General features: G+C 40.0%; 1 protein-coding gene across 15 annotated transcripts in view; it reads right to left on the reverse strand.

The window, feature by feature from the left end:
- Positions 1-21,768, reverse strand: part of GRIN2B (glutamate ionotropic receptor NMDA type subunit 2B) — a 282,448-nt gene that overhangs the window by 70,139 nt on the left and 190,541 nt on the right. For all 15 annotated transcript variants that reach the window (XM_083400265.1, XM_083400272.1, XM_083400273.1 and 12 more), the window contains one exon: positions 13,303-13,417. In XM_083400265.1, the coding sequence (XP_083256391.1) occupies positions 13,303-13,417 (115 nt within the window). The remainder of the gene's footprint in view (positions 1-13,302; positions 13,418-21,768) is intronic.

Here is a 21,768-nt window from a genome sequence, read left to right on the forward strand (position 1 = left end):
CCCTTCCTCCGCCCCTGGTGGGAATGTCTCCTAAAATACAAACAGCAGATTCAAATTGGTGGTTTTTACCAGGCCTGTAGCATGTAGAGAAAGAGTTAAACTCCTACTCCACAATCCTGAAGCTTTGTCACAGTTATTGTATTTATTAAAGATGGTCACATTAATGGCATTCACACAATTAACATCACAACCAGTTTGGCCCTGGGGGCAGAGATGGAGAAGTGAAGAGAGTGATCTTGGCTGCCCTAATGGTGACAGAACTCACAGTAACAGAACATGAGGAACAAGCTGTAGCTAAGGTACTATGCAGGACCCAAACCACTGAAGACTTCATGGATGAAAAATAGCTGCTTGGATAGTGTCCAGAGGAAATCAGGGCACCCAATGGAGTATTGAGGTAACGAGGGATGAGTCTTGGGGCAAGTATAGATTAACTGTGCCTTGATATACTTCATTCCTGGCATAAAAACAGGAACTATTCTGTTGTGTCTAGACAACTCTGACATGGAAAGAGCTCACATAAGCTAAGCAAATTTTGATCCAGTACCTAAAATCCAGCCAGGCTCCTCAGTGCCGGACTGAGCAGGTGCTGAGCCATATGACCCAACAACTCCTGAGCCAACATGCCTATATTGAACTGAAAAAATAAACTTATTCAAATGATGTTGCATAGAAGTAGTGCAAAGCAAAGAAGCTGGCTACATATTGTCATTTAGAATCTTCTGGTAGTTGTTCCTAAAGCTGGTGATGATAATTCAGGGTTGCAAGCAAAACTGCAATTCAGTTAATTATGTGCTGTTGACTTGAAATTCCTTCTTTGTTTGTGGCTGTTGGGTACTGTAGTATCCCTCACTTTCTATTCCAAACTACTGCTCAGGGCTGTATTTTGCAGCACTGATTTACTCCTCAACGTCAAGAGTAAGCAATGCTGAAAGAATACCTGTATTTAATTTTTTTGTGAAGCATATAGGATCCTTCTTAACAAACAGTATAATAAAAAGATACATTGTCATCATCTATAGTGGATATGAAATATGTCCATCATAAACTGTTTCACAGGTGAAGCTGACAAGAATATGGCTATCACTAAACTATACCTTGGTGCATAAGAACGGAAGATGTTACGGAGCACAGTAAATTCATGAGTATTAAAATTTAAAACCCTGTAAAAAGCCTGACTGTGAAAGATGGCACAACTCTAGAATATAATCAGAAAACTGAAATCCAAGCAAAACTATGAGGCAATGCAAGAGTGAACACTAGTGTCTAACATTACTGATGGCAGATTGGAAATCTTTCAGACTCAGGGAAAATACGATCTGGGCATGGGGACAACAAACAGCACAGATACATTACATTCATAATCAATGACATCAAACACACAGAGGAGTTCACAAAACGTGAGTGTAACATGAGCACACTGTAAATATAGTAACAACCACCACTGCCCATCAGGCAGTGCAGCAAATACCATAAAAATCCAAAGAATTACACAGAACAGAAGCACAGTAGACGAAGTGCAGTCCTTAAAATGATGGGAAATTATTTGTTTCTATCATTTATAAATTGCTTTCCATAAGTTCCAGAGTGATTTAACCATAAAAACCTTGACAATGAAAACATGCAATTTCAAGTGCAATATGGATTAAAATGCCCACTTAAAAGGCTTGTTGGAAAAGGGTAATCTCCAAAAATATAACAGTGGTATGTAATGAGAAGGAGTTACAAAGGATAGATGCCACCACACGTAAGGCTCTACCTGTAACACAACAGACCTCCTGAAGAGATGTTACCTGCAAGAAGCCCTTTACAACAGAGCACAGTAATCAGTTGGATATATAAGTAGTGAGACAATTTTTTACATCCAAAAGATGTCCCAATGGGTGGGGAGGAGAGAGGGAAATGCTACACTAATACAAAAACAAACAAAGTTTTTCAGTCTACTGCAAATATTTGGATGATGGCAGGTAACACATTTGGTTTGCAATGGCAGTAAAAAGACGAGGGGGAAAACAACAACAGGTTACCAACAAGATTATGGGCTAACCAAACCAGTATCTGCGGTGGGGGAGTTGGCTCTTGGCAGGCTGAGTGAAACTTACAACAAAAGATGTATTAATAGTATATTTTGCCGGTTTAACGTTTCAATGAAAGCAAACCTCCAGCACAAAAAAACAAACAAAATAGAAATAAAAATTTCAGGGCACACTGAATATGCAAGTAAAATAAGGCATGCACCCTTCCAAAAGTCCAAAGGAGAAAACAATCATCTCCTGTTAGTGAAACACAGCAAGTAAGCAAACGGAAAAAAGCCGAGGACTCTCAGGCCAAGAAACAACGTCAAAATGAGACACAGTCTCAAGCAAATGGAACAGAACAGACGAAAACACATCCTCAGGCTCTGAGAGCAGTTTTATTCTCTGCAAGTTTCCTTAAGCACAAGCTAGGCCTGCTCTTATTGTTAGATTTTCCTCCTCCTGATTTTCTGCAAGCTTGAAAATGTTAGGGCAATGAATGTTCCCTTGTTTCTCCCTGTCGCTATTTGCTAATGTACCTAGCAAAATGTATTAAAAAGCAGGGGTGGGCTCATTCAACAATGCCTCGATGGTTCATTTTGTTCATTTGTGGTTAAAACGTGATGTTTATTGGCTTCACTGATTTACAGTAAAGCTGAAGGTGCCAACATATAGAGAAATGCATGTCAAGTGCGGCACCTGGGTCTCCCAGAGAGATGCAGGTCCTTTTCCACTTCCCTGATACAATTGATGCAGCAAAATGAAATTAAAGTATCACTACATATATAAAAATGTCACAACACCTTAGAAGGAAGGTGCTTGCATTATCTGTGTATCTTGAAACAGTAATAAATACATCTCAAGTGGTTATGCACATCATGTATGTTATTGCAAAGATCCATGCCAAAGCACTATAAAGAAAAACAGTATCATTGCCCCCGTGCTATATGTTGGGCATGGGGCAAGAGTTGGACTGAGAGAATGATAGCTTGCCTAACACAGTGAATCTATGGCTGCATTCACACAACAGTTTATTCTGTTTTCCTGATTTTTCCCTAGCTGTTAATATCTGCATTATATTCGAGCCTTCATGCTATATAAATGCCATTTCCATCAATATAGTGGAATATTGTACAATCTTAGCACTAATTATTATTTGTGTATTATTTTATCATTTCTTAAATTTCTATACCACCCTTCCTCTGAGGATCACAGGCGGTTTCCAACATAAAAACACAAAAATATATACAAACAAAAGCAATAATCTTCCAACCCACCCCACACTTTATAAGGCCATAGACTGCTTAATTAGCCAAAGGCCTGGGACAAGAGAAATGTTTTTGCTTGGCACCTAAAGACATATAACAAAGGTGCCAGGCAGGCCTCCTTGGGGAGAGTATTCCATAGGTGGGAGGCCACCTCAGAAAAAGCTGTGTTTTTGTGTTGACGTCCTCCGGACCTCCCACAGACAAGGCACAAGAACAAGGGCCTCAGATGATGATTGCATGTCATTTCCATGTAATTCGCAGTCTTTTTTTTAATAAGTGCTAAACTCATGCTATATTTTGATATATTTCTAAAAGTGGTTTTTATGTTGTGTGAGAGCTCAAAAATAATGTGAAAATTAGCAGCTAGGGAAATGTCAGAAAAAAATGGAATTAACTGTTACGTGACTGCAGCTTATGTCTGAGGTAAATTCTGCAATGGGTTTTCCCAGGACACTCTTGTGGCCGTTGTGTTATACCAGCAGAAAAATTAATCTCAGTCAGGGGGAAAAATAGATTATTATAAACTGTGGAAAGCTTTGGGACAGCATTGATGGTAATGAGTCACAAAAGCTGGGTTGATCAGTGCATCCTATGCGCTTCCACTGGATTTGGGAGACATGACTCACTACAGCAATCTTTGACAACCTGACTACAATTCCCAATTCCCATCACCCCTGGTCATCTGTAGGGCACCAAGTTGGTGAAGACTGCACTCTGGCTTTCAAAAGAAATGAGGAAATGAAGAGCTACCTCAGCACCTGCAAACCCTTTATATTTGATACCTCTTGACAGGGCTATTTTGGACAAAAGCCACTCAGAACACGATACTTAATTTCTTGCAGGGTTACTCTAAAAGCCATACATAATATTCCTGTGCTAAGTCTAGCTGAGAATGACATAGGATCATCATCACCTGGTGATAGAGCACGTGCTGTTTGCTTTTTATTATTATTATTATTCATTCATTCATTCTTATTGTAAAATTTTCTCTCTTGCCTTTCGGCAAAAGCTTCCAATTTGCTGTTTTGGCACAATCCTCAGTGGCAAGCTAATAGAAGTAAAATTAGGCCATGCAATGAAAAAGTAGGCAGGGCTTGTGCACCTTTAATAGTTGTGTGGAAAAGTGAATTTCCACAGATGCAAACCACACCTGCTACAAATATCACGATTAAACGTACACGATCCCTGTTCCCTTTTCCGTCTTAAGCATGGACAGTGCACTTCTGCAATTCTTAGTGTAGCATCTACAATTATCTGTGGCTTGCAGCCTAAATCTTGAATGCTGTGGACTGTGCACACTTCATTAAAGGATCTGACAACTATAGGAAAAAATTCTGTATAAATGGGTCACTGTCAAAAAGAAAGAATAATATAAAAGCTCAGGTTATCCAAAGGTACTATGCAAGGCTGCCTGCTTTCTCCTCTTCTTTTCATGTTAGCCACTGAGCCTCTGGCAACAGAATTGAGATTTAACATAACACATTACTGAGGCTAAAATGAAGGAGAAAGAGGGGGGAAATTAAATTATATGCAGATGATATAGTACTTGCAGTAACAGAACCCACTGTTTTGCTGAAGGAGTACAGACTGAAATTCGAATATACGGGAAAGTGGCAGGATACAGACTGAACATAGACTAAACAGAAATAAAAGGCTTAAATATATCTACTGATCATAAAAAGCAAATACATTAAAATCATATCTATCTACTATTGGACAACCAAATCAGTAAGATACTTGATTATAAGATTTTCAGGTGAGATACAGGACCTTTATAACAACAATTACAAACACTTATGTAAGAATAATTATATTTGTTGCTAGAATGGCAAAAGCCCACATTTTTTAAAATTTTCATATAGGATTGCTGTTGTAAATATCAAAATTTTAGTTTTTATTTCAACATCTGTAAATGCAAAAATCTGCAAAAATAACTAATAAATAAATAAATAAATGACAGCAATAAATGACAATGACATTTCTTTGGAATAATAAAAAGCCAAGGTTAAAGGCAATGGTATACAATGAGGGGAGGAAGAGGAGGGCTTCAAGTGCTGGATTTAAATTTAATATATGCTGCAAGTGCCCTTAGTTGGTTGATATATTGAATGGTGTGTCCGTATGATGGGATGTTATTTTTTGAACAAAAGCTGACTGATGTTCTGCAGCAAAATTTACTATGCAGACATCCTAATGTAAGATCACAGAAGGTTAAAGATAATACAGTAATATCTAACTTACTAAGAATCTGGGACCATTATAAAAGACTATTGAGCCTGAATCCCTCGCCTCTGGAATGAATTGTGGATAAGATGATAGAAATGCAGAGAAGGTTTAAGAGGTGGGGGGGGGGGGGGAATAAATTGTTTAGAATCCAAGGCCTAGCTATACAAGAGATGTGACAGAATCTGAAAAGCTTATACTGAAGACAAATAAATATGTGTTGGCAAAAGTTCATTAATTCTAGTTCAAATACAACACAAAGGAAGAACAGGTCAAAGACCATATGCTCAAATAGGCACAGAATATCAGCAAAAATATCCTGATGGAAGTGTGGGAAAAGCTTTGGATCTTGAGTCTAGATCCCAAATATGGGAATCGGAGAAAATATCATGTCCCAATGATATATCACACGCTAGCAAGGTTATGCTTAAAATTCTTCAAGGAAGGCTCAAGCAGTATGTGGACCGAGAACTCCCAGAAGTGCAAGATGGATTTAGAAGAGGCAGAGGAACCAGAGACCAAATTGCAAACATGCGCTGGATTATGGAGAAAGCTAGAGAGTTCCAGAAAGACATCTACTTCTGCTTCATTGACTATGCAAAAGCCTTTGACTGTGTCGACCACAGCAAACTATGGCAAGTTCTTAAAGAAATGGGAGTGCCTGATCACCTCATCTGTCTCCTGAGAAATCTCTATGTGGGACAAGAAGCTACAGTTAGAACTGGATATGGAACAACTGATTGGTTCAAAATTGGGAAAGGAGTACGACAAGGCTGTATTTTGTCTCCCTGCTTATTTAACTTATATGCAGAATTCATCATGCGAAAGGCTGGGCTGGATGAATCCCTAGCCGGAATTAAGATTGCCGGAAGAAATATCAACAACCTCAGATATGCAGATGACACAACCTTGATGGCAGAAAGTGAGGAGGAATTAAAAAACCTTTTATTGAGGGTGAAAGAGGAGAGCGCAAAATATGGTCTGAAGCTCAACATCAAAAAAACGAAGATCATGGCCACTGGGCCCATCACCTCCTGGCAAATAGAAGGGGAGGAAATGGAGGCAGTGAGAGATTTTACTTTCTTGGGCTCCATGATCACTGCAGATGGTGACAGCAGCCACGAAATTAAGAGACGCCTGCTTCTTGGGAGGAAAGCAATGGCAAACCTAGGCAGCATTTTAAAAAGTAGAGACATCACCTTGCCAACAAAGGTCCGTATAGTAAAAGCTATGGTTTTCCCAGTAGTGATGTATGGAAGCGAGAGCTGGACCATAAAGAAGGCTGATCGCCGAAGAATTGACGCTTTTGAATTATGGTGCTGGAGGAGACTCTTGAGAGTCCCATGGACTGCAAGAAGATCAAACGCATCCATTCTTAAGGAAATCAGCCCTGAGTGCTCACTGGAAGGACAGATCGTGAAGCTGAGGCTCCAATACTTTGGCCATCTCATGAGAAGAGAAGACTCACTGGAAAAGACCCTGATGTTGGGAAAGATGGAGGGCACAAGGAGAAGGGGACGACAGAGGATGAGATGGTTAGACAGTGTTCTCGAAGCTACAAACATGAACCTGACCAAACTGCGGGTGGCAGTGGAAGACAGGAGTGCCTGGCGTGCTCTGGTCCATGGGGTCACGAAGAGTCGGACACGACTGAACGACTAAACAACAACAACAATGATATACTATCCCTGTAAAAATACACACAAAAAATGGTAATTATCCAGCTCCTTGCTAGAAATGCCACTAGGAGAAGGGAGAGTTTTTTAATCTGTGGCTGGATCTAGACACATAAAGAAAAACCATTTCAGGAAAGCGTGTTGTAAAGCTCATAATGCAAAATCACATCACTGAAGGATCAAACTCTACAGCACCATCTGGTGTCACAGTGTTATAATGCTTTCTTGCTTTTTTTTTTACTAATGTAGCTGAGTCCCATGCTGGAAATGTGAATGGGGGGGGGGGAGGAGAATGGTTAATGATAAGTTGAACAGGATTCTGGGCCACAGAGTTCTACTCCATCCAACAGTTTATTTGCAAAATTACCTGGAGGCATCAGTAAAATTTGGGCATATGGAAATGGTTTCTTATTTACTAGCAGCAACCAGAATTCTGTATGAAGGGAAATGGAGGCCTAGAAACATTCCATCTATTACAGAATGGGATAACAGATGTCGGGAGGATACCCTGATAGCTAAGAGAACATATTTCCTTATGTCAAGAGAACAGAATAATTGACAGGACTGTTTTTTGTTTAGATGGAATGTCTTTATTCCACACTGTACGATAGGTTTTTCTGCCAGATGTTAGTTATAGATTTAAAACTGTATGAGTATGAGAATTAAGCTGTTTAATTATTTGCTAATGTGACTGTCAGCTTTAAATTAAAGAACAGAATTGTAAATAATTTATTAAAGGTCATGTTTGATTCCTGCTTTGTATTCTGTTTATGATGTATCTATATTGTATATCAATAATTAAAACAATACCATATTAAAAATATTAAAAATAAAGGACCTGGCATCAATTTCCACATAAAGTAATTAGTGGCATCCCTACAAAAGAGGCAGAGGTAAAAGACCTGCATTTGTCATAAAATAGATGTTTGATTATCTTATTCTTCTGAACAACAAAAGTAGGTCAGTAAAAATTAGTAAAACTGTTTGAAACCTGACCAAGAAATTTTATAATTAGTTACTTTTCCCTATTCAGAAGCTGAGGGACTCCATGGGAAAGCTACGCTTTTAAGATTCTATTGCATTTCAATTATTAGATCCATTCCTTTAAATAAATTTTTAAAAAGCTAAGATTGTTTTTGTGCTTGTTAACAATGTTTGAGTAGTCAAAATTTAAAGATATCAATCATCTTATGGACATGCTATTTGTAACAGGAAAATCCAGACAATAATCTTCACCAATATGCTTTCTTTAATGTGGCATGTAAGTAAATCAGAAAGACTAAACTGCACATCAGTCTCGAAGGAGGAGATCTGATCAGTTTGCATTGGAGTTCACAAATATCAAATTCTTCAAGTATCCCCAGTTCAAACTAATACAATATTATCAAGTCCTTGTGGTGAAATAGATGACCAGACTCATTTTTGTAGTCTTCCATACTTCCTTTTGTACAGCATCATCCAGGAAAAACCATTCACCATTTAATAAGATAAGGAAGCATCATGGGAAGAACAGAAGATGACATGAGATGTATTTACTAGTTTTCTTCAAGAAAGATACAAAGGAGACTTGTCCTAATAATGAAGGTCAGCAAAAATGTGAGCTTTCCAATGCTTCCTTGCTTCTGCTCAGAGCACTGGGAATAGCACATATCTAATAGAAAATGCATCTCATAACTTATTAAAAGATTCTGGACCCTACTGAGATGTTGTATCCTTGATGCTTGGCATAACAGCGTATTGACAAGGAGTATTTTTTGACTCACAGTGGAAAAGACTCAACCAATTATTTTTTAGGTTAAATAGGATGCAGTGACATGTGGTACATTCCACCTTACTGACAGAGAGTTACATCATAGCGATAGTACGAAAATGGGATTTGGTTCTTCCTTTGTGTATCTCACTCTCAGAACCTAACTACTGCAGATGAAAAAGATTGCACCAATCAGCTATGAACGATCCATGTCTTGATGTTTTCCCAGGTATCTGTGATTTCTGCAGGGCCCTGGAGAGGATACCTATAAACTCTGACACAACCTTTTCTGAGAGCAAGCAGAAATAATAGCACACATTACAAGCCCCTGAAGGATCAAAGGGTTTTGTGGTCAGAGAAAGCAAGACAGTCCTGCGTACTTTTATTTTAAGAGTTAATTTGAATACTTCCAGAAAAAAAGGAGAAGCAAACACATGTTTACAATGGAGGCATTAAGAAACAAGTGATTATTCAGCATGATTCTGCCAGTTTTCTAAATACGGAGGCAAACAGAAATCGAAAATGTTCTTGAAGGGGAAACATAAAAATTCCAAGCTGAATCAGTTGTAATGCTCTCCAATTCATGCAACAAGAGTAGAAATCAGTGGACAAACATTAATAAACTACTGAAGGGAGTAGGCAGCCTTGCAAAGTGGAATGAGATTGTGTGCAAGGACTGTGGTTGTCAGGTGTCTCATTGTGACAGTGCTGACCTGGACTCGCATTGCTACACAAAATCCATGAAAGGGTTTGTGTAATAACATGACAGGGTTTGTGTAATAACATACACCAAAGTTATAGGTTGTAATTATACAACATATAAAGATTGGACTTTATGAGATGAAAGGATGTCATAATTTAGTTATGAAACGCTGAAAAGGATGTCATCATTTGGTCTAAAATGCTGAAAGCATTCTAAAGTTTGTGAGAGTCTAAGATGAATTTCAGTGCAAGGTTTAAGGTCTCTCAATTTGTTTATTAATTTTTTGCAGTGTGCTTGATTGTGGTAAGGTAATAGAAACCTTCTGAAAGTAATAGAAACCTTCACATGAATTAAATGTACACATGATCGCATGACTCCCTAATGTAGGGTTTGTTTTGGGGTTTTTTGACACCACGTTGACCAAGACCCCTATGTCCAGGGAGATCACTCACTGTGCTCCTAGCTAGTTAGAAATGCTCAGCCAGAAAAGCATAATGACAGATTCCTAAAATGTATTGATGCTGCTATCCTGGAGGTATATACAGCTGGTGCTCTGCATAAAGAAACTTATTCTGCAAGACGTTTGTTTTGGTATACGTAAGACCAGGGGTCAGCAAACTTTTTCAGCAGGGGGCTGGTCCACTGCCCCTCAAACCTTGTGGGGGGCTGGACTATTTTTTTGGGGGGGGGGATGAACAAATTCCTATGCCCCACAAATAACCCAGAGATGCATTTTAAATAAGAGCACACATTCTACTCATGTAAAAACACTCTGATTCCCGGACCGTCCACAGGCCGGATTGAGAAGGCCTTAGTTTGCCTACCCATGGTTCAGAGTGTCCAGACTCAATGTTTGCATTCAGTAAAGTAGAGCTGCATGAGCAATTGCATGAAGAGAATGGTCATGTTTCCATATGAGCAAAGGCAGTTTGTTGGAGTATTCTTATTCAGGGTTCCAGCCACCCATGCCCTCTTCCAGGACACAATTTCTCTCCCTTTCCTTCCAGTTTTCCTTTGTCCCTCATCTCCTTCCATAGTCAGCATACCATACCCACTGTTCAGCCTTCAGTGGGGTGTTTTGGTGTTGCCCATTTAACCTTGCTTCCTCCCCCCCCCCCCGATTTTTTTTGTTTCTGCAAACCTTAGAATTCCCCCAAGCCTGCTAAGAATTCCCTGTTGTGGATACATGGCTATAGGGACGGGCACTCAGAGAACTGAGTTTGCTATTATTGCATATGATTCCACATCTACCCCACTCTTCCTTTGCACAGCTCAGAGCTGAACATGTATATTTTACAGTGGTCTCTCATCCAGGAAGCTTGAAGTGCTAGACTGGTTCAACATCAGCAGCAGGCCCTCATCATGTGTCTTCAGATCATCCTCTAGGTTATTATGTGAGTGGATTAGGACTGTTACCAGATCAAAACTGAGAAGATTAGTTTTATTAAGCTTATATTCTAAAAGGAGCAAATGCAAAAGAGAGCTCACTGAAATTGCCATTCTTTTGCTGAGGGTGAGTGTAAATCAAATCTTGAGCATTAAAAGTCTCCAGCTCCAGTGATGTAGCTGCAGTAGAATGCTCTTCTCTCACACACATAGTCTTAAAAGAACACCTGCAGTGTCTGTTGCCAAAGTGATGTCAGCCATTTCAGAGTGAGCTAGATGAAGTGCACAAGAAAAAGTCTCTTTAAGAGAAAAGATTGGCGCTCTCTATCTATTCATACTTAGAATAGAGTAAGAATGGAGAATGTTTGAAAGAAGGCAAGAGAGAGTCAGATAGCATCTCAGAAGGTTCATACATTAAGCTGATACAAGCTTGGAAAACATGAAGGATAACCTACTGATGAACAGGGATCAGATGCTTCTAGGGATAAGGCAAGATCTATCAGCCTCTAAGGCAGTGTTTCTCAACCTTGAGTCCCCAGATGTTGTTGGACTACAACTGCCATCATCCCTGAGCTCTGGTCTTGCTAGCTAGAGATGATGGGAGTTGTAGGCCAAAAACATCTGGGGACCTAAGTTTGAGAAAAGCTGCTCTAAGGCATGGGTAGGAACCTGTGGCCTTCCATATGTTGTTGGACTCCAATTCCCATTATCACCAGCCAGTATAGCCAGTGGTCAGGGCTGATAGGAGCAGCAGTCCAGGAATGCCACAGGTTACCCACCTCTGCTCAAAGGGGTTGCATGCTGTTCCCAGGGCTGGACGGAATAGCATCTGATTCCTTTCTTCCATTCACTCCTTCCAGGGAAAGCATAGCAAGCCGTTATAGCTGACTACTCATTATCCACTTGTCTGCATTATGTATCTTGGAGTGAGGGTGGGGGCACTATTCCTTCTGACATTCACTCTCTTTTAAATAAACATGAGGCTACAAGAATTAGGGAAAATTCCAGGGGAAGTGGCCTGAGCTGTCACCAGTGTGCTGATGATGCATTTCTCGGCTCTACATGTTTTTCTTTGGCTTCTTATCTATCAGTGGTGACAAATTGCAGAGGGATCACTGTGTTACTCTGTTACATCAAGCACACACACACAAAGAGGATTGTGACACTTTAGAGATTAATAGATTACTTGTGCCAAAAGATTTTCATGGGATAAAGCCCGCATCATTAGGTGCATGACTTGTTATGCCCCATTGGTACATGAGAGTATGTACACAGATATAGAGAAAAAACTGTTTGCATTTCATGGCTTTGGGGCTCAAGTTTCCCATTTTCTTTCTCTCTGTACATATATGCCTAACAAGTTAAGCTAATACTCTGTGCATCTGAGATAGTAGGCTTATGTATCCAGATAAGATTACTGAACACAAAAATTTTATGAAATGTGCAACATGCGGCATATCTAGTATACAGGAGGTACCGAACTAAAGAGAGACAAGATACAACATTTACATTCATTTCTACCGTGACATTGTTGTGGTCACCTTGCCGATGATCTCTCAGCCTCCCATCATCATGTTTTGATAGAGCCAGTTCAATGAAAATAAAGTGTCTCCTCTCATATGCTGCAACTGTGCTCACAATTAATCTGCTTAAACCTCACTGGCCTCAGTGGGATTAAATGTGTAATTCTATGCACATTTCCCCAAAAGTGAGTCCCACTGTGTTCAACAGAGCTAACTCCCAGTTGAGTGTGCATAGGGCTGCAGCCTAATTACACAGGATGGCAACCATGGTATCGTCAGGCTTCAGTTTATGCTCATTCGTAGGGGGAGCCACAACTGCAGGGATGTACAGACTGATCTAGTACCTCCTTAAATGCCAACGCATCATAATTGTCATTGGGTATGTTAAGTTTACATGTAAAATGCAAAGGGGTAACTGACATAATAACACCACGTGATCACTGGACTGGCAACGTTCACTGGAGATTCGTCAGGTGATTCCATCTCTGCGTAGGTTCTGTTGTACAGGAAGGCTATGAACTACAGATTACAGTATAAAATAAAACCTATGGAAGTTTCAGGCAAACTAAAGAAGCATCTCATTACAATATTCACCATGCATGCTGATGTGTTACTCAGTAAACAGCTCTCTCAAATGAACCTCTGAAATGGGAAATGGCTAGCAAACACTACTTCTTGAAACTCTACTAGTCCTTAGAAGAACATCTCTACCCCTTTGCCTCCCAGTCCTAGCCTGAGAGTTACCAAACATATCCTACCCTGTCCCACGTCCTCGTCTTGGTCAAAAGGATGATAACCAATTTTGGGTGCATCTGGTAGCCGTCCTCACTGAAAGACAAATTCCTCCCTTCAAACGTGACATTAATCAGGTACCTAGAGAAGAAAGAGAGAGAAAAGAAGATAACAAAATTAGGGTGCATGGCAAGAATACCAGGAATCTCTCTCTCAGTAGGATGTACAATTTGAAGTGTAAAAAAACCACAGAGAACACTAATAGCTAGCCTGGAGCAGCTGGGAACAAATCAGAAAGGAGAAAGAAAGAAGAGAGAGAAGGAAAGAGAAACAAAAACAGGCCACACAATCTCACCTGTTTCGTGAAATGGGCCTTGCTGATGTGATTATGATTTTTTTCCCTAGCTAAATTTCTATTGAAAATGTCGTCATTATTTTATTTCATTTTCTAAATACATGAAATAGATATTATTATGCAAATAAATTATCACATAGCCATGTGTGTATAAATATGTGAACATGTATACAATTACTCTGCATAATAACAACACTGAAATAATAATACTTTTAAACAATTCAATAAAATGCTAATTGGAAGAAAGCCATTTAGCTTAATTGCTTGCCTTGAGCTGAGCTGAGTTGAGCTGAGGTGGAGGGGAGGGGGTTGCTCAGAGAGAAGACACAGCCCATTGAGTTTTTCACTATATGCACCTGTGGTATTCTTTACACTTTGGGTTTCAATCAACTAAGTCCTACTCAGAGAAGTTCCACTGACATTAATAAACCTAAGTTAGTATTATACGTTCAGTGGGACTACCTGAGTAGGACTAGCATTGACTATCGCCCACTATACTTACCTATTAAAAAAATTAAGTAAGCATGTAATATTTGTAAAAGTATGTACTTTTTATTTTGCCAAAATTGATTAAACAGTTTTCAGTCCAACAAAGATCTATTTTTACTCTTTCTTCACTTACTCTAACATAATTGGTTAACCAACTGTGTAATCCAGCCTAGAATCCATTGCATCATGTGACAGCATTAGGCCCAGTGTGGGTCCTGTTGCACCAGCAGCGAAGGTTAAGATTGCACCAACAGACATGACTGCACAGTTATACGTTTTATGTTCCCATTCCTCCTCAGAAGGAAATGATGTTAATCTCTGTTTTATGGCATATCATATTCTTGCTGCTGCTACCATGTACAAAAGCTTTTAACAATGATGCAAAGTTAAATTCCTTTTGCAGCTTAATAAAGATAATAACAGATCCATCTCTAATTTGGCATGTTATTAATTCTATCATATTTCTTATTTTTAGCCAATATGTCCTTGCTTGTTCACAGTCCCATCACATATGGATGTAACTTTCATCTTCTTCTTTTTCATGTTGCAACATTACATATAAATTCTACTATATATTGTATGATGTTTTGCCGGAAGTTAAAATACGTTTTTGCTTCGCTTGCCCATAACATTAGTACAACAGCATTTCTCATTTAGATTTCCTGTGAAACTCCCTTATTGCATCCATGACAAAGGAGATGTTCACTTTTAATTCAGATGATGTCCCTGCCAGCCAATATATTTGCAAGTCCAGAAGCTCCTGGGCTCCTGTGTTCATTGTCCACAAAGAACAAAGAAAGTCCCATTCGATATTAACAGAAATGCACTCTGAAGAAACTCGGGGCACTCATCTCTCTGCTGTCACTTAACATGATTCAGAGTCCAGTACTGAAAACAGGTTACCATCAGTGAAGTCAGAAGCCCCATACTCTACATATGCTCAGCAGTCCTAGTGCCACTGTGCTAAGTGAAAAATCTGCTAATATTAGAACAACAAACAGGAGATAAGAAAATGAGGGTGTGTGGCAAGAATACCAGGAATCTCTCTCTCAGCAAGATGTACAATTTGAAGTGTAAAAAACCCCATGCCTAATAGCTGGGCTGAAGCAGCTGAGAACAAAACAGAAAGAAGTGTAGAGACACAAAAGGAATCCATAGAAATACAAACATTTAATGTGTTGTAAAATGAAGATTTGTTATAACCTTAAGTCACTGATCTCTGTACTATTGTCATCATTGTGGTTTGGATCCAGAAGTCCCATGTGTGGAACTCTGCTCATGGGATGCTCCCACTGGAGAAAGGGTGGGAGGCAATTTCTGCAGGTTTTTAATGTCCCCTTGAAGCCCTGAGTGCCCTCTGAAAAGGCGGAGGCCCTTTGGGATAGCATGGGAAGTGGTGCTGGTTGTAGCAGAGGGAAATTGACGAAAAATAAAAAATCCCCCTCCCTTCTCCAGCAGGACTCTCAATTCCTTCCATCCACAAAAGAAGGCTATCTGTCCATGGAAAGACAACTCTGAATCTGGATCCAAGCCAATGTAGATTTGAAAAGAAGTTAGAAACAGCAAACCAAAATGGAAAGGATGAAGGAAAGTAAAATGCCTCATTGAACAACGAATCTTCAGAATGATTGACAGCCTGATCCTAAAGATGCTTACTTAGAAGTAAATTCCACTAACTTCAATGACAGTAATTTCTGACTAAATTTGCATAGAATCGGTCTGTGAGGAGCTTATGAATATATGTTGATTATTTTTTTTATTCATGAATCAATTTCCAACTACGAGATGCAAAATATAAAGCATTATTTTTGAAAAAGTAGAGACATATGTGAAAAATGCAGCTTCTGCCAAAACAAATCTTACTGATGTTGGCCCATAATGCTTTCAATAGCTTATAGGGTGTGGCGTGTGTATAAACATAAAATGCCCCTCAGCATCATCTGAGTCAATAAGATTAAGAAGAAGCAGAGCTGACAACAACAGAAAAGGGGTGCCAGATTGTTTTGTTTTATTTCCCCCCTCCTCCTGGAACATCTGCCCTGTCGAGGAATTGTGCTGCTGTAAGTGCATTGAGAATTTTTTTAGCAGCTCCAGAATGCAAGCAAAAGAAAGTGAGGCTGACCCTTGAATTCCTCAGCACCTGAGTCAGTTCTGGGCATGACCTTGGGATAAAAGGAGGTGCTGCTATGGGCAGTGGGCTGCTCAACAGCATGGGGTTACACCAAAGTCAGTCATCTTTTGTGGGAGGAGTGAGGAACAGGAAGCATTCTCTTTGTTGTATTAGTAATAGACGCCTCTCTGGGTGAGCTCCAGGGAAGGAGGTGTGTTGGGTGGAGCTGCCCTGTGCAAAAGGTAGGTTGGTTTCACATACATACTCTAAGGTCAAGGACATACCATACATTTAGGACATGCGATTTCTTTCAGAGAATCCTGGAAATTATAGCTGTGTGTGCAGTACAGTAATCTACAGTTCCCAGGGTCCTTTAGGGGAAATGATGTGCTTTAAATATGATTTAAATATATGGTATGTAGATAGCCTTAAGGTGTGTAGATGTGAAATCAATCTACCTTTCACACATGGAGCATAGCTCCTTCCCTGGATCTCACCCAAGGAGGGTTCTATAACCAACACAACAAATAGAGTTGTATTAAATGTGCATTAAATATATGGGGTGTTAGGGGTACTACTCTAGTGGGGGACACATCGTGCTCCTTCTGCGGTAGCTTGTCCATCTTTGGTCCCCACCCTGCACTCAGCTCTCACCTGTGGCTCCTAGAAGCTGTCAACATGCGACAGTGGCCACAAGCCAAGAAACAATTTTGACTGGCTGGCTAAACCAGGTGAGGGTAGCCAATGGGTGTCAAGTCCTTGGTGAGTTAGGGACTTCTACTGTATGCAAAGACAGGCTCCAGCGGATTGAGCGGAAGGGACCAATAGTGGGTCCAACGGTGGAGAAGACAGCTTCTGCACATGCTGTAGAGGGAAGTGAAGGGCAGATGGCTCTCATCAACCTGGGAAGGTAGCCCATTTAGCAGAAGGAAAACTCTGATCCTAAACATGCCCTGCCTTGTGGGATATTTTCAGGAGAAGAAAATGCTAAGAAAACCCTACGCAAATCCTGAGTGGAGTCCATAAGATGGAAGGATGGTGCCTTGTACGCCTCCTTCTGGCAACTCCTGCAGCCAAGCTGGTGCCAAACATAGTGTTCTGCTTTCCTTTGGACCACATCAGCAATGCCAAGAAGAGGGTCTTGTCATCTGGGCAGCCCAGGTCATACAGACATACTATCCAGGCTTGCGCCTCAGGGAGGTGACTTAGTAACTGCTTTCACAGTGGTCTGACTTCACCCCCGGAGGCACACTCCATTGCCTCTTGAGACAGATGGTTGCCAACAACAACAGCACAGTCTAGGTTTCTTGGTTATTTGAATACTTTAATGGGAGCCTGGGGTGAGAGGCCAGACCGAAGGAGGTGGCTGAAGCCAACTACTATTAACGAAAGAGAGGCTCCCTGCAAGGACTGATGAGAGGTGATTTTAGAGTATCTTAAAGTATATGATCAAACTGCAATGAATTGTGAGCTTTAACTGTTAGCTTCCATGCATTGGTATGCACTTCGAAATATACGATCTACAAATTGTTATGTACTTCATAATATACGATGAAGCTGCTAAGAACTGCATGCATTTAAGCTGTTAGCATCTATTAATTATCATGTACTTTATTTGTCAGTCATTGCACTATTTTGCAAAGTACTGCCAGGTAGGAGTAAAAAGCACTTTAATATATTTGTATGCTATTGCAAGTTTTTCAAAAGAAGTATAATGGAATTAAAGTATTCTGTTTATGCAGCTTGGGAAATGTGGTTATTTCAGTTCTCTAAAAAGCATTGAGATTTTGCACATTAGAAAATGGTGCCCTGGCCCTGTGTTCTTTAGTCTTACCAGTATCCTTGTTGGGAAAGGGTATTAAGTGATTATCTTTGTAGCCAATGACCACTTACATGTTTATATTTTAATTTTATTTATATATATATGTAGTGTTTGGGAAATGGAAGGAGGGAGGGGAATCACCATCCCGGTAGTTATGGGCAAGGGGAGATATGGTGTTGGGAGGCAGCCCAATAGAAGGAACATTGGTTAGTAGAAGACCATTGCCTCTCCTTGGCTGCCTCTCAGCTTGCAGAATTTGGGTGATGGAGCCTATAACTCCCCTAATCTGACAACACTGTTAAATAAAACATTAGTGCTCTATGATTTAATCATGGAGGAAAGGGTTGACCTGGTTTGTATCACTGAAACCTGGGTGTATCACCAATCTGTAATTAAGGTTGTTAAATAGGCAGATAGACATGAGGCACGTGTGTGACAGCTGCTAAGCCTGCTCTATTCATGTGGCAAGAATTATCCCACTGCCAGGTACAGAAAAGGACAAATAGTCTGAAATCATAGGCATATTTTGCAAAATATGTCCAAAAATGCCTTCAGTTACTTGGAGTCTGGGCTGCTGGATGCTGTACTCTCATGATCTCAGAGTCTTGCTTATGGTCACTTTTCCCTCACATGCGTGAGCTGATGCTGTGAGATTAAGGATGGACAAATCTGTCATGTTGGGTTTGTCTCGATTTGTCATTTTTCCAATCTTAAATTCAGCGCTCTACATTTCTATAAGCAATTTGCATTTTTTAAAAATTCATCATGGAAATTCACCAGCATTTTTGTGCATATTTTCCCTCATATACAGATTTTTTTGTATGCAGCTTTGACCATTTTCAGTAATATGCACACTTCCCCCCCAAAATGAGCATTTTTGTGTACATATTGTGCAGTTTGAAAGCGCCACTTCAAAATTTGGAAAAGTATGAATTTTGAAGTATAGCTGTGTTTCAGTTCATGTACTGGTTTGAGAAGTGCAACTTAGTAGTTCTTCATTAAAATGCAAACAAAAAACTGTGGAGGAGGGTGCCATATACAGTTCTTTGCTGCAAGACGTCACCTTACTTTAAAGAAGTAAAAATTGTTCATCTAAAATCCTTTTCCAATGCTGCTTCATCTGTTTAATTCTTCTTCTTGATTCTTTGTTAAAATCAGCCCTCATGGGCAGTTTGCCTATCCAGGTAGTGAAAGAATTGAGATCTGCAGATAGAACACTAAAGGCCATTTGCCAAATGTCCTCAGGCTGTGATATTGGGAAGCTGTGAAATGCCAGCATCAAACTTTTGTAGTTGTGTTTTAGCATTTAATGAAACAGCATTTAAATAAAAATAATGTTCAATATTGAACATCCCTCACAAGCAGCAGTATTGCACAGTTCTCTCAGCCTCCAAACAATGATCAGATCCTGGGATTTTAAGCATGACAGCTTTGAGATACCATGCACGTGTATAGAATTCTATAAGGGATCTCTTAGAATTATCAGCCAGTCATTTATTTCCTTAAATCCAATGGTCAGCAAAATGTATTACCAATTGGCTCTTATTTGCTTGGCAATTCTTCATTCTGAAGCAAAACTAATAATGGTGGGGGAGAGGATTTTTTTGTGCTACCCCAGAGAAAGGAGCATGCTAAGCTTTGCACTCAAAGCAGTTTCACACTTCACTGGTAAGATTTCGTCTCCCAATTGGACATGCAAATGCTTCAGTGAGCAAATGAATTCTCTAATTCTTTGGGAAAATTTGTACACATCAAATATTTAAACACGTTTCCTCATTAAAGTGTTACCTTGTTTTCCTCAACACAGTTGCTATACAGAAAATTCCAGGCTACACACATACATGCACACTTTACATCTTCTGATAATACAACAAATGGAAGTCTGACTTTTTAAAAAAAATCAACTCGTAAAACTTGATTCTCCCTCAGTTAGGGTAATTGATAACTTGTTTTGCTCTGTAACAGGCTTCCATTCTCCATCGTTGCAAGCCTGACTTATTGGCTCAGTGGCTTGTCTCAACACAGAGTCACTGAGGAGGGGAGATAACCTGCAACTGCAGGAGGTATAAGAAGAATAGATGCTCATGGAATATGCAATAGGGTGCCTGGTGAGCAGTGAGGGAAATGGATGATTTCTCACAAGCAGTTCAATAAAGGGTTAAAAGGAAAGATGTGCACAGCATTTCTGGATGAGAGCGATGAAAGAGAGGAAATGTGTCTGACACATAGATGGGCAATAGAAAGCGGTGAAGAAACTTGAAGCAGAGGCAAACAATAGCCACAGTAGAGGTTAATATTTGCAGCAAGACATCAGTACCTGAGGGATATTTGGTATAATGAAAGCAATATCTGCAGAACTGATGATTTATGGACAAAAGCACTGATGTACCAAAAAAAAAGTCACTGAACTGCTGTCCCCCGCACTTCAAATGTAGGGAGAGAGACATGGGAAAACAAAGGAACTGGGAAAGAAGCCCAGTTCCTGAACTCAAGCAGAAGGCATGTGGAGACAGAAGGCATGTGTGCAGTGGGTGGTAAATGTGGGTGAAGTAATGTTAGGATGATGAAGTCACAAGTTGTAGGTTGCAAGGGTTGGATGAGGACTCTAATGACTTCCTAACTTTTTAATGGTTATGTCGGTAACATATGCAGCAAATATATGAGGCTTTAAAATCTTTCTAATTCTGCTGGGTGCACTAAACCCAGTTTTTAACCTGTATTCAAAAAACACTATTGGGTCACATGCTGTCTGCTCTTAGAGACTCCTTCTGGAAGGATTTAGTACCAATGACCCATGATAATCTAGACTGAGATGTTTTATCAAGACCTGCATCAAGGACACTAGATAGAAACATTAAGGAACAAAAGCCACCCAGTATATATTTGGTTTCAGACTTTCCTCAATCCCAAAAATTCAAATAGTTGCATATTTGTTTGATAAAGGTAATGACTCAAAAGCAGACCACTGGAAGACTCCATAAAGCATTAAAAAGTTTGGAATTATAACTTCTGAGATATACCTTCCCTCCCAAGTTAATAAAAAACAGTTCCAGCACGTGACACAACTTGGGGAAAAACAGAATCCACAATAATGAAGTGAATCTGGTGAACTGCATATATCCCCGGGCATATGGGAGACTTCAGGCTGAAAGGCACACTATAAATACAGTAAATAAATAATAATAATAAAAATATTCTTTTATTCTGGACTACTGGATTCTCTATTACATATTTTGCACTAGCAGTCCTCTGCTACCAAGTGTTGCCTCTCAATCCTTTCAGTGAACTTGAATCAGGTATTCTTCTGCTTTCTAAATTATTCACTTGTCATGAGGCAGACCCGGTAGCTGGTAATTCAGCCCTTCCCCGGGGCTTCTGTCTAGGCCTTAGGAGTAGAGAGGGAAAAGAGCTTCACCCTGGTTTTCTTCCTCTCTGGATGCACCTCTGCTTGTCTCACCTGCCCAACTTTTAAATAGTCACTCTTTTGCTAGGATGCATACCATTGTGGCCAATGGAGCTACACCTCCATGTCACTACTCTCTGCACTGACCCTGTTCCTAAGCAGCCAGGATCTTGCTGATTTGCTTGTGCAAACGGGCTCCTTTTTTTTGCAACAGCAGGTGACCCCGCCTTGGCTGCCTCAGCAGGCATTTGAGATGGACCTTTGCAAAGAGGCTTACGGGAGTCTCTGACTGTGTAGAAGCTGATGTCTAAGC

This window comes from Podarcis tiliguerta, assembly GCF_965153285.1.
Source record: "Podarcis tiliguerta genome assembly, chromosome: 10".
Classification (NCBI taxonomy): Eukaryota; Metazoa; Chordata; class Lepidosauria; order Squamata; family Lacertidae; genus Podarcis; species Podarcis tiliguerta.